We start from the raw sequence: 13,573 nt of genomic DNA, 5'->3' as shown, positions 1-13,573 counted from the left end.
TTTGTTATCGTGCAGACTTGCTCTTTAAGCTATGTAGCCTTCCGGTCGTTTTACAGGTTAAAGCAAAGTCCTGAGTAAGCATGATCTCTGCTGCCAGGACCTTGGCATATAGAGCAGTGTGCCAAATACTTGTATGTTCTTGTGGTTTCACTGTGTGGGGCTGAAGTCTCTCCCTTTAATTATGTCCAGAAAACTTGCATAATGTTACCACAAAGCTTTGGGAGCTGCACAGCAGATGTCACTGCAAAGATTGGAGGGCCTCGTTCTGCGTATATCCAGGAAACCTTCTGCTATGAGCCGACATTGGAAAAAGTACTCCGCCAAGCACTGTCTTAACGTATAGTGACCACATAGCGTAAACCTGCATGCAGTTTCAGAGGCAACCCTGTCAGTGAATGAAAAACTAAGGGTTGGAAAACATCTGCCTGACCTTGCACAAAGATACCAAGCGTAGGAACCCATCTCTTTATTCAGCAATTGGCAATCATGGTGCACCTGTTAGATGAGTGAACGATTGGTCAGAAATGATCTCGCTGTGCTCAAAATCAGGAGCATTGTTTAATTTAGGACCTGTTCGCTCCGTCGAATTTCACAACTTTGAAAAAAAAAAAAAAAAAAAAAAGATTGTGATGGGTATGGGCTATAATAACATGTGATGCAATATTTATCGCATGCGAAGGAGGTGGGCCCTAAATCAGATTGTCTTTATTTAGTGTTAGTGGGGTTCTGGTGTTTGCTGTCATCAAGAAACACTTGGAAGTATTCAAATATTTTCTCGTGTGTGTGGCTTACTGTCCTCTTCCCTAGTGTTTTGTATCAGTGGAAGCCACAATATTTCTCTCAGTACCAACAAAATTAAATATAAGGGCTCCACAAAGTGCCTGTATTTTGGAAACATTCTTAGTTTTACCACTTTAATCACCTGACGGGTTCTGAAAACTGTGCATATACCGTTGGGTCTTTGCCACGTGGGTGGCTAGGGGGCAGTAAAAACAACTGTTTTGAGTCTGCCTAAAAGCGTTTGGCTCGCAGTTGCAGTTCAGTAGTATTGAAAATTTCTGTTTAGCAGACAGGATCGCCTCCTGAATGCTAAAAAGTGATTGTAAAGGCTTGTTGTGTGTGTGTGTGTGTGTGTGTGTGTTTTTTTTAAATGACAAACATGTTATACTTACCTCCTCTATGCAGTTAGTTTTGCACAGAGCAGCCTGGATCCTCCTCTTCTCAGGTCCCTCCTTGCTGCTCATAGCCCATCCCTCTTTTAAGTGCCACTCAGCCAGCAGATTGCTACAGGGGGACACCTAAGCTGAGTCACAGCTCCGTGTATCCATTTAGACACAGAGCCCCGACCTGCCCCCACACCCTCTCTCCCCTGATCCCTGGATTGGCTGACTGACTTTGATTGACTGGATGGCTGAGGGGGTTGTAGACATTGCTGGAGAGAGAAGGAGCTCAGGTAGGTAATTGGGGGGGGGGGGGGGGGGCTGCTACACACAGAAGGTTTTTTATCTTAAAGCATAGAATGCATTAAGATAAAAAACTTTCTGCCTTTACAACTTCATTAACAGTGACTTGGCAACATTCTGAAAAGCAATCCACTGTTGATTGCTTTTCAGAGTTTATACAAGTGTGAATTTAGCCTCACAGTATGTTATACTGGCCATACACTGATGGTGGTTTTGTTTTTTGTTCAGTCAACAAACTGAAGAAAAAAAAATATAGCGGATTTCTCTATCCATACTGGATAATTCTCCTGCTGTGCATGTTGTATTGATACTAATTGGATGCAGCCACTTTTTGCCAACAATTTTCTGACCAGCTTTATCGTTTTTTTCAGTTAAGGAATGTTGGGCAGGAAGCAGCTGACAAAGCCACCCACCAAGCAAATTGTATCTAGTTCCTCAGAAACCGCCTGAAATTTGTACAATGTATAGCCAGTTTTACAGTGACAATTCGGTATAGCTTTTACAGATACTCCATAAATCTGAGTAGACTTGTGCTTGATAGACAGAACAATGTGGTAGGATGGTGGTGAAAAGTGTCCCGGAACCTGAAATGAACAAGAATTTTTGTATCTATCAGATTAAGAGAATCTTGTAATGGTTTTGGAAGGTTCTTGACCAAGCCATACAAATGAAACCCTCTCCAAAATTCTAGGGGTGTGTTCACCCCATCTATTTCTTATTTCCAAAATATCAAGTACTTTGCTGCCTTTGGCAACATAATATAGTCACAGCGGACTCTGTGTTTGGAAAGCTCTCTCATCCAGATATGGGGGAATTGGGATTTTGTAGTAGTGGACTGCGGAGAGAGTTCTGCTGCCAATTATGATGTCCATGCCAAGTCCCAAATTCTAAGTGTAGTGATAGTTGTGGGGGCAATGGGTGGACTATCTGGGAAGTGTGACAGTCATTTGCTTTTGTCACGGAATAACTTGTTGTTCATTTTGTAAAAACTCTCTCTCTCTTTCTTTCTCTCTCTTTTTTTTTTTTTTTATGTTTATAACAGAAATGTGGGTTTGATCGAGGAGACTGTCTCACTTATCAAAGTGCTTAGTTCTTCAAGCAATTGTTCTGAGTCATTTTTAGTGGGTATGTACTTTGACTGGAAATATTTTGGTTGTGGAAATATTAAAATGGCAATAAACTCGGCCACCCAAATCCTGAAAATGATTATAGCCAGTATATATTCTTTAAAAAAATAATAATTTTATTACATCATTTTTAAAACGTAGAAATACATTTAAAATATCACGGGAAATCTGCTACAGTTGTATGCAAAAGTTTAGGAACCCCTGACAATTTACATGATTGTCATTTATAAATATTTGGGTGTTTGGATCAGCAATTTCATTTTGATCTATCAAATAACTGAAGGACACAGTAATATTTCAGTAGCGAAATGAGGTTTATTGGATTAACAGAAAATGCGCAATATCCATCAAAACTAAATTAGACAGGTGCATAAATTTGGACACCCCAACAGAAAAATCACATCAATATTTAGTAGAGCCTCCTTTAGTAGAAATAACAGCCTCTAGACGCTTCCTATAGCCTGTAATGAGTGTCTGGATTCTGGATGAATGTATTTTGGACCATTCCTCCTTACGAAACATCTATAGTTCAGTTAGGTTTAATGGTTGCCGAGCATGGACAGCCCGCTTCAAATCACCCCACAGATGTTCAATGATATTCAGGTCTGGGGACTGGGATGGCCATTCCAAAACATTGTACTTGTTCCTCTGCATTTGTGTTTTGGGTCGTTGTCTTGTTGAAATATCCAGCCCCGGTGTAACTTCAACTTTGTGACTGATTCCTCAACATTATTCTCAAGAATCTGCTGATATTGAGTGGAATTTGTGCGACCCTCAACTTTGACCAGATTCCCAGTACCGGCACTGGCCACACAGCCCCACAGCATGATGGAACCTCCACCAAATTTTACTGTGGGTAGCAAGTGTTTTTCTTGGAACGCTGTGTTCTTTCATAACGCCCCTTGTTATGACCAAATAACTCAATCTTTGTTTCATCAGTCCACATCACCTTATTCCAAAATGAAGCTGGCTTGTCCAAATGTGCGTTTGCATACCTCAAGCGACTCCGTTTGTGACGTGTGTGCAGAAAAGGCTTCTTTCGCATCACTCTCCCATACAGCTTCTCCCTGTGCAAAGTGCGCTAATTTGTTGAAGGATGCACAGTGAAACCATCTGCAGCAAGTTGATATTCTAGGTCTTTGGAGGTGGTCCGTGGGCTGTTTTTGACCTTTCTCACCATCCTTCTCCTTTGCCTCTTCAATATTTTATGTGGCCTGCCACTTCTGGCCTTAACAAGTACTGTGCCTGTGGTCTTCCATTTCCTCACTATGTTCCTCACAGTGGACACTGACAGCTTATATCTCTGCGATAACTTTTTGTAGCCTTCCCCTAAACCATAATGTAGAACAATCTTTGTTTTCACGTCGATTGAGAGTTGTTTTGAGGCCCCCATGTTACCACTCTTCAGAGGAGAGTCAAAGAGAACAACAACTTGCAATTGGCCACCTTAAATACCTTTTCTCATGATTGGATGCACCTGTTTTTGAAGTTCAAGGCTTAATGAGCTCACCAAATCAATTGTGTGTTCCAATTAATCAGTGCTAAGTAGTTACAGGTATTCAAATCAACAAAATGACAAGGGTGCCCAAATTTATGCACCTGTCTAATTTCGTTTTGATGCATATTGCGCATTTTCTGTTAATCCAATAAAACTCATTTCACTACTGAAATATTACTGTGTCCTTCAGTTATTTGATCAAAATGAAATTGCTGATCCAAGCACCCAAATATTTATAAATGACAATCATGGTAATTGTCAGGGGTACCTAAACTTTTGCATACAACTGTATCTATATTAAGCTAATCACAACAACAAAGGCACCAAAAAACCATCCCAATGTGTAGTATAAGCACCAAAAGTTTTTTGGCTGCCAGTATCCAAGCAGGCTTGGTGTGAGTTGATGTAGCTTGTTCAAGCTGTACATGTTTTGCGCCACAGCGCTTCCTCAAGAGCTTTCGGAAAGCTCTCTTTTCTGCTTTGGATCTAAGGTGGTCTTGGTCAAACATGAATTTATACGTCAGGTTTCTAGCAAATAAGTAAATGTCTTTGATTGTATCGTATTTGTCTAGCCTAGTGGAAGGGCAGAAACCCAAATTTCAGAACATCCAACTCTTGTTGGGAAAAATGGTAGGCAGTTAAAGGGGTTGTAAAGGTTTGTGTTTGTTCACCTTAATGCACCCTATACTTACCTGAGGTCCCTTTCTGTCGAGCAATGTCCATGAATGTCTCAGCTGTCTGAGATTCTCCTTCCTGATTGGCTTAGACACAGCAATGCCGCCATTGGCTCCTGCTGTCAGTCAAAGTCAGCTAGCCAATCAGGGGAGAGAGGGGGTGGTGGCAGATCGGGGCTCTGTGTCTGAATGGACACATGGAGCTGGGACTCAGCTCAGGTGCCCCATAGCAAGCTGCTTGCTGTGGGGCACGGAACAGGAGTGAGGGGTCAGGATCACAGAAGAGGGACCCGAGAAGAGGAGGATCTGGGCTGCTCTGTGCAAATCCACTGCAGCAGAGCAGGTAAGCATAACATACAATCATTTTAAATTAACTCCCTACCATTTTTTACCAACAAGAGTTGGATGTCCTGAAATTTGGGCTGAGTTTCTGCCCTTCGACTAGGCTAGCCAAATCTAATACAATCAAAGATATTTAGTTTTTTGCTAGAAACCTGACGTGTAAAGTGTTTGACCAAGACCGCCTTAGGTCCAAACAGGAAAGAGAGCTTTCCGAAAGCTCCTGAGGAAGGGCTGTGGTGCGAAACATGTAGAGCTTGAACAAGCTACATCAACTCACACCAAGCCTGCCTGGATACTGGCAGCTGTAAATTCCTGGCACTTCTACTACACATTGGGATGGGTTTTTGGTGCCTTTGTTGGTGTGATTAGCTCAATTTAGATAGCAGATTTACTGTGATATTTTAAATCTAGTTCTATATTTTAGAAATTTTGTGATTAAATTATGAATTTTTAAAGAATCTAGTGTAATTTGGTGCCTGATAATAAAGTCCATGGTTTTTCAAGTATTTTATTTAGACTAATACAGGATGTGGTACTTTGCTACTGTTACCTGCATACACATACCATCCTGTATTGATGCAAATATACCTAATTTTTACAACATTCTGCCTTATTAATTATCCCCCTCGGTTGTTTTCTGAATTTTTTTCTGGCTTATTTCAGTTTCATGCTTCCCAGCTGAAGCCTGCACCATTTTATCTATTGTCTTCTGCCTCTAAAGTGTATTTTACTTACGCCCTTTCTGTCAGTAATAACCTTAATCTTGTGCATTTGCATTAATCACATGGGGTGTTTCAGGAAGTTTATGGGCCTGTACTATCTGGGGATTGTAATGCAGTGTCTCTGAGAGGGGATGATGCAGGCACAGCATTTTCCTGAATAGACTGATGGCCCACAGAGCATTCCATGGATCACCACAAATATGCACCAGTGACGTCATTGAGGTGAATATTGCCAGATTTCTACGCAACAGCAAAGTTTTTAGGCTAAATGTACATTTCGCACCATGTATATTGTTTCTGAATGATTTTAGTGGAAGAAAGTAATAATGTGGCGTTTACTACTACTTTAAGCCAGTCATGCACGTGGCTTGATAGAGAGATCGAACGTTAGATTCCATTAATTGCAGAAATGGCAAAGTATTCAAACACCTAAAATTATGGTTTTCCTCAACCTGAAGGAGATGAATTAGACATTGCCCAATTTGTAGGTAGAAAAATCTGTTTGGTTTTGAGAAATTACCATGTGTTTTGACTTGGGCTTTCAATAAACTGTACTGAAGCTGTCCATGTACTGTCCAGGTTCAATTTCATAATTAACTGAATTCTGGTAGTCGACTGAACTTATGGGGGTATACTGCTTAGTTACTGGTGATCGCTTGCTATCATTTTTGCAATTTGCGGTGGATGGAAAGTGGTTGAAATTGACTGAAAATTGTATCATAGCAGTAATTGAAGTATAAAGTATATGCGTTTATTCGGGTAAAAGTCATGCATACATTAATATCATCAGCAATGGTCAGTTGTAAAACAACATGCATATAAAATGAACAATGGGTACGTAAGTGGGTAATAAACATGTAATACATGGGCATCTGGTGTACCCTAGGAGTAAAAACATGTGATACACAGGCATCTAGTGTACCCGACGCGTTTTGCGAGACCTAACTCGCTCTTCAGGGGTCCATGCGTGTATGGATGTACCTAAGATAGAAGAAAATAAGTGGGTAGGTGGTATAGTATTGATAAAGTAGTTGCAGAGCATGGGAGCCATGATGTAGGGGCCCATACTCACCACTAAATGAGGCCAAAACGACAGGTGTGCGGTTCCCAGAGGCAGCAGCAGGTATCTTACCCGGGAGCTGAGGAATTGAAGCCAAACGGGACCCCGGTGGGGCAAACCAAAAGACAGGCATGGTGCGCATGTGAGAGTGTATCCCCAATAATCTCACTGGGTCAATATGTAATGAAAGCTGTAGGCGTAAATAAGTATAATAATGCATTAAAGCAGAGTTCCGCTTAAAAAAAAAAAAAATTAAAAGTCAGCAGCTACAAATACTGCAGCTGCTGACTTTTAATAATCCGACACTTACCTGTCTCTGGGTCCAGCAATGCGGGGGAACAAAGCCGCGCTCATCTCCCCCTCCGCTCGGCGGCGCCGGCATTGTAACTGGGTGCCCGGCTGTGGCTTCACAGCCGGGCATCCACTGCGCATGCACGTGCCACGCGCCGTGACTGGCCACGCAATCATCTGGGACCTGTCACGTGTCCCAGATGATTGCCTAGGGGGAGGAGGAGAGCTGATCTCCCTTCCTGCGCCGAGGGAAGTGACGTCAGGAGCCCAGGCGCCGAAGGAGGCAGATTACGAGGGACCCCCTAGCAACAGGCATTAAAGAGGTGAGTAAAAAGAAAAAATTTCTCCAAATGTTTTCTTATTTTTTTTCGTGCACATTTAATGATTTGTTTTTGGGTTTTTTTGGGTGGAACTTTAAGTACTAATGATATGTATATGTCTCTGTATGAATAGAGAGCCTGAGCCAAAGGTAGTAAGGACATAGGAGACTGAAGGGGGAAAGGGAAAAATGGCAAAGAAAAGCCAGCAAGTGATGAGAGTCAAAGGAATAGGCAAGAGAGAGAGAAAAAAAGAGTGGGAGAAACCAGATAAAAGTTGAAAAAAATATTATACTTTTACTCCTAGGGTACACCAGATGCCCATGTATTGCATGTTTATTACCCATTGTTCATTTTATATGTATGTTGTTTTACAACTGGCCATTGCTGATGATATTAATGTATGCATGACTTTTTTTACCTGTATAGACGCTCTACTTTATACTTCAATTGCTGCTATGATGCTTCTTGGCCAAATGGTGCCCACCTCATTTAAAGTCCCATCTTTTCTTGCAGGGTGACTGAAAAGATGAGCTCATCAGTCTGTTGCTTCTACTTTCCCTATCCAGACACAGGTTAGGGGGAGGGACAAGACCAGTAAGTGTTGCTTAACAGCATCATAGAAAAATTGGGTCTTCTCTGCCAGATAGGACTGTGCTGCATGGCAGAGCTGTGTAATATTCAGAACTGGAGTTTGGCTGTAATAACAAAATGTGTTTTTTTTTTTTTTTTTTTTTTTGTTTTTTTTAAGAAAAATAGAAATATTGCACAAAACCACAACACTTTGTCTTTGAAATATGTACTTTTTTTTAATAGTCATTATTGTATATTGTGTCTTTCAAGTCCTTTTTGTTTTTTTCTGTTTTTTTTTTTCTTCAAGGAGATTCAAAATTGTACATTCACGTTATCTACATTTACATCACTGGTGTACATAATGTTCAGCAACAACTGCATAGAACTTGTGTGTGTTATGCCCCAAAGTTTGCAGACTGATCATAGTCAGTAGTTTTCCTACTCTGCATCTCTCTCCCAGTGAATGGTTAGGTCAGGTGGTGTTTGGTGACTGCTACAACAAGTGATGAAATAGAATTTTTTCATCCCCCTGTGGACCGCTTATATTGCGGCCTTGTAATTACCAGAGGAAGTTCAGTATGTACCATAGGATGGAGGATGCTGGGAAGTGCTGTGTGCAGTCGTTGGCAATACATGTAGATCTGTGGTCACAAGCAAGTATATATTCCCGTCTTGGTCCTACTGAGGCGAGCAGCAGCATTATCATTAAAGAGGCAGTGATTTATTAACTATAGAAAATTAAAACCAGCTTTTCACTGTTCCCCGGTTCTAATAGCTGTTTCTTTTAACTTAAATCTTTTGTTCCCCTTTCAAATACTGTTTAGTTTAGGCAGTCTGCAGAACAAAGATGAATTAAAGGACAGCTCCGAAAACAAAAAGAAACAAAAAGAATCCCTTAAAGCCAAACGCTAGGCAAACCGTTAAATGTACAGAATTAATACATATATAGGAGCTGTTTTACTCACCAAAGGATTTGTATTTGTGTTCATCCAGACATATAAACATCTCTGCCACACAGCACAGCCCTCTCTGGCAGGAGACTTGTCTTTTCTCTGCTGCAGTTCAGTAACACTTAAGCTTCGTGTACACCACGGCTGCGGCAAAATTGCTCCACGATTTTGCCGTGTTTTGTATTTTCCTGTGGCCACCGGTCAAAATGTTCCTATCCTGAACACAATTCTTCCATGTTTAGGAGAGGGAGGTTGAATCCTAGACTCTGCTAAAAGCCTGTGTGTACATTGACATATAGGCTTTTATGGAATTGGATTTAGGAGCTTTACCAAAAAGCACCAAAAGCTCCTAAATTCAAGTGTACATGAAGCATTAGGTTGGCTATATATTTTACATTTTTTTTAATTCAGTTTCCTTTTAGATTTTCCTTCAATTATGTAGTGCAAGTGCCTGCCTGATTGCATACAAATTTAAAGTGTTTAGGTTTGACCTCATATTATATGATTTTGGTAAATCTAAAGCAATATTGTATAATGTATGGGCAGCCCTCGGGCTTGTTCACCGGCCACTGGTGTGCAAGGAAAGGCAGTGGTGCAAATGCGCTAAAAAGAGCAGATGCAGATCTTTGCTCGGTTAGATGCTTTGGAGGGCAGGGGAGATATTGGGGTCTATTAGACCTCCTGTCACATGCCCAATGTTATCACATGGGGGTTTGTTAACCCTTTGTGATAGCAATAAAGTTAAAGGGCAACTCCACTTTCATGGGGAAAAAAATCGCAAACAAAAAAATATAGCATATACAATTGTAACACAAGTCATATTGTAATTGAATGTTATTAAAAATGTACCTTTCTTTTTCAATCCACAGCCGCTGTCATTTTCAGTAAATGCAATATGGCTACCTGGAGGCGTTCTGTACACAGAATGTGTACAGAACGCCCCCCTTCCCCAGAAACATCGTTTCCTGCATGTGTGTTTGGCTCACTGATTTCTCCAGAAGTCTGCACTTAAGAGACAAGTCAGATTTCAGGCATCCCCTGCATCAAAAATCTCATTTTTTGTGAGATACTCCCAATAAGAAATTACGTCTAAAGGTATGCTCCCATTAGACTCACTGAACAGGGGCACAGAGCAACACGCAGGGATTTCTTCAGAATAACAAAAGGTAGGAATTTGCAACAAAGTTTTTCAAAATCCCTGCAATGTACATAGATCACCCAGAGGGGAATATTTGTTTCTAAGCAAAAGTGGAGTTACTCTTTTAAATAAAAAATTTAAAAAAAGGGAAAAAATAAACATTTGTTAAAAAACAAAAAATTAATTGTAACGCCTGTTGCTCTGCACGTATCTGTAAATGTGCATCCAGGGTGTGCATCCCAACGACTGCACCAATGAAAGTATCGTCCAGATCGGCCACCCCGGTCGCAAATGCATGACTTGGTGCAACTTGTAAAAAAATGGCTGCAGCTCGAGGTGTTGTCTGGCCCCCAAATTGTGAAGCGGGCCACGCTGGACCGATACCTGAGGTCCCTGCCAGACGACCTTCAACGGTGGGTCAGCCATGGAGACCCCAAAACAGTGAATCTCCTTGTCGAGATGGTGGAACGATATACAGTGGTGGATTATCTGCTTGGCCCTGCCAAGGGCCCAGTCTGCCACAGCCTAATCAATGAACTGCTGCCCTTCGAAAGGATGTTCCATGAAGCCCTGGAACAAACACCCCGGAAGGCCCAGAGTCACTCCTGTTACCTCCTCAGCATTCTGTTCCTGTTCAGAGAGGATGTACAATGTTGGCGATGTCATTCCTGGGGCCATACCCAGGCACACTGCCCACTGCAAGAGGAGCCCGTTGAATGCGGGGTTCTCCGGAGGGGGTCTTTTTATGCCCATAAAGTATGCACCACACATCTTGACCTTGGTGAGGGGAAATTTTGAGTGTGAAGTTCGAGTGAACCACCTCCCTGCCAGGGCTTTGTTGGACTCCGAAAGCATGGTAACCCTGGGTCCAGAGACTGTGGAGAAACTAACCCCTCTGTTCCTGCTGTTGACCCTGAACTGCCAATTGTTATGAATGTTATGAATGTTGATCCAGATGATGAAGCTGGTTTGAAAGCAGATGTAAAGAAATACTGTACCTCTTGTCCCACCACCCGGTGACTCTCTTCCGGAGCCCTTTGGTCCCTCTGCCCATAATTGAGGTCCCATTTGAAAGGACAGCCATGGATATAGTGGGTCCCTTGGTGAAGTTGGCTCGAGGTCACTCCTACATACTGGTGATCCTCGACTATGCCACCCGATATCCTGAGGCGCTACACCTGCCAAATACCTCCTCCAAGGCCTTGAATTATTCTACTTGTTTACATGGACTGGTTTTCTTAAGGAATTACTCATGGACCAGGGCACTCCGTTTATGTGGAGGGTTATGGCTGATGTGTGCAAGCTGTTCTGGATTAAACAGCTGCGCACATCAGTCTACCATCCCCAAACGGACAGCTTTGTAGAACGCTTTATTAAGACTCTTAAGTCTATGCTCAAGAGAGTGGTACAAAGGGGTGGGAAAGACTGGGACTGCCTGTTACCAGCTCTCCTGTTTGCTATCCGGGAAGTTCCCCAGGCCTCCACAGGGTTTTCGCCCTTTGAGTTGGTGTGTGGGTGGAGACCTTGCGGACTACTTGACTTTGTTAAAGAGGCATGGGAAAGTGAACCTATTCAGCATAAGAGTGTTCTTGAATATGTCTCCCAAATGCAGGAAAGGATCCTTAGCGTGATGCCACTGGTTAAGGAACATTTGCAAAAAGCCCAGGAGACCCAACGATGGGTCTATAATAGGGCCGCTAAAATAAGGCAGTTCCAAGTGGGGGATCGAGTAGCGGTGTTGATTCCCACTGTGGAAAGATGGCAAGGTCCCTTTTGATGTTGTGGAAAAAAATGGGGGAGGTAAATTGTAGAGTCCACCAGCCAGGCAAGTGGAAACCGTATCAGATATACCATGTAAACTTGTTAAAGCCTTGGACGGACATGGAACTGGTGACCTCCCTGGCTGGTGCAAGACTTGAGCTTCAGGTTAGGATGGAGAGTGTCCAAGTAGCAAATACCCTGTCTAAAATCCAAAGTCAGCAGGCAAAGGAGTTCTTGCAGAGAAATAAAGAAAAATGTTCAGACTTGCCAGGGCTAACTAGTGTCATAGAGCACGATATTATCACGGAACCAGGAGTCAAAGTTTTTGTTCGGCCCTACCGCATCCCAGAGGCTCAAAGGAAGGCCGTTTCAGAGGAAGTGAAGATGATGTTAGACCTGGAGATTATTGAAGAATTGCAGTGTGTGAGTGAATGGTCAAGCCCGATTGTGTTGGTACCGAAGCCCAACAGGACTCTGCGCTTCTGCAATCTGGAAACGTAATGAAGTTTAAAGATTTGATGCCTACCCCATGCCCCGGGTAGATGAGCTTATTGAGAGACTAGGTCCAGCCAGGTACATTACGCCTTACCAAGAGGTATTGGCAAAATCCCGTTGACCAAGGCTGCTAGAAAGGGGGGAGTGGACACATGCCTCGCAATCACGGAGTATTTAAAGAACTCTCCGAGGCATGACTGTACTTGTGACACAGATGTGTGTCTCGTTTGTTAATTTACCATGTGGTTGATTGGAGGGTTATTCAGGTCTCTAGCAGGGTTTGGCCCTCGCTGGAATAAATGAACATATTCCACAACTGCCATGTCTTGGAGAATTTTTCCTGTCTGTTTTGAGCTGTGTGTATAAGGTCTTCCATTCTTTTGATTTCTTCTACTTTTTTGATCCACAAGCCTAAAGTTGGGGGTGTCTGGGATTTCCAGTGGAGCGGTATGCAGGCTTTAGCTGCGTCCAGAAGGTGGCGGAGCACAGACTTTTTATATATTTTGGTGGGTATATTGGATGCATGTAAGAGAAAAAATGCCGGGTCATTAGTAATGTTATAGTCTGTAAATTTCTGTATAATTGTCTGTATTGTATGCCAGAAGTTCGTCAGTTTAGGGCACGACCAGAATATGTGTAATAATGTCCCTTTTTCTGCTTGGCATCTCCAGCAGAGTTCAGGTGTCATTGGGAAGTATTTGTGTATGAGTGTTGGGGTTCTATACCAATGTGTTAAAATTTTGTAATTCGTTTCTTGGGTTTTGGCGCATATCGAGGATTTGTGTGTGAATCTAATAATTTGCTGTCTTTTGGTACTGTTAAAATTACAGTTTAGTGCCTTCTCCCATTTAAGTAAGCCTGGTGGTACGAAATCTGGTGTGGGAGTGTTCAGTAAGGTATATGTCAGAGAGAGTGTATGCTGTAACACCCCCGGCGTCGAGCACAGGTCCTCAAATGTGGTAGGTGGTAGGGCATTCGAGGGGGGCTGAATGGATTTGAGGAAATGGCTCAGTTGGAGGGCCCTCAGGAAATCTAGGTGGTAAAGGCCCGTAGGTTCAGCAAGTTCTGCGCTCGTCCTCCACCTCCCCCCAATGCTAAAGTGGGAGGCTTGATAAAAACCCTCTCCAGCTAGTCTCTCAAAGATTGCGTCCTGTAGGCCTGG

The 13,573-nt window shown here is 42.5% G+C and overlaps 1 protein-coding gene across 2 annotated transcripts in view; it reads left to right on the top strand.

The window, feature by feature from the left end:
• ATXN10 (ataxin 10) overlaps positions 1-13,573 on the top strand; it is a 162,022-nt gene that overhangs the window by 28,883 nt on the left and 119,566 nt on the right. Inside the window, exon 3 of one of the 2 annotated variants that reach the window (XM_073621910.1) lies at positions 2,506-2,588. The exons of the other annotated variant lie outside the window; for it this stretch is intronic. Within the exon in view, the coding sequence (XP_073478011.1) occupies positions 2,506-2,588 (83 nt within the window). The remainder of the gene's footprint in view (positions 1-2,505; positions 2,589-13,573) is intronic. 2 annotated transcript variants of the gene reach the window in all.

This window comes from Aquarana catesbeiana, linkage group LG03 (assembly GCF_042186555.1).
Source record: "Aquarana catesbeiana isolate 2022-GZ linkage group LG03, ASM4218655v1, whole genome shotgun sequence".
NCBI classification, from domain to species: domain Eukaryota; kingdom Metazoa; phylum Chordata; class Amphibia; order Anura; family Ranidae; genus Aquarana; species Aquarana catesbeiana.
The sequence above is the reverse complement of the archived record's forward strand: the minus strand, read 5'-3'. Positions and strand labels throughout refer to the sequence as shown.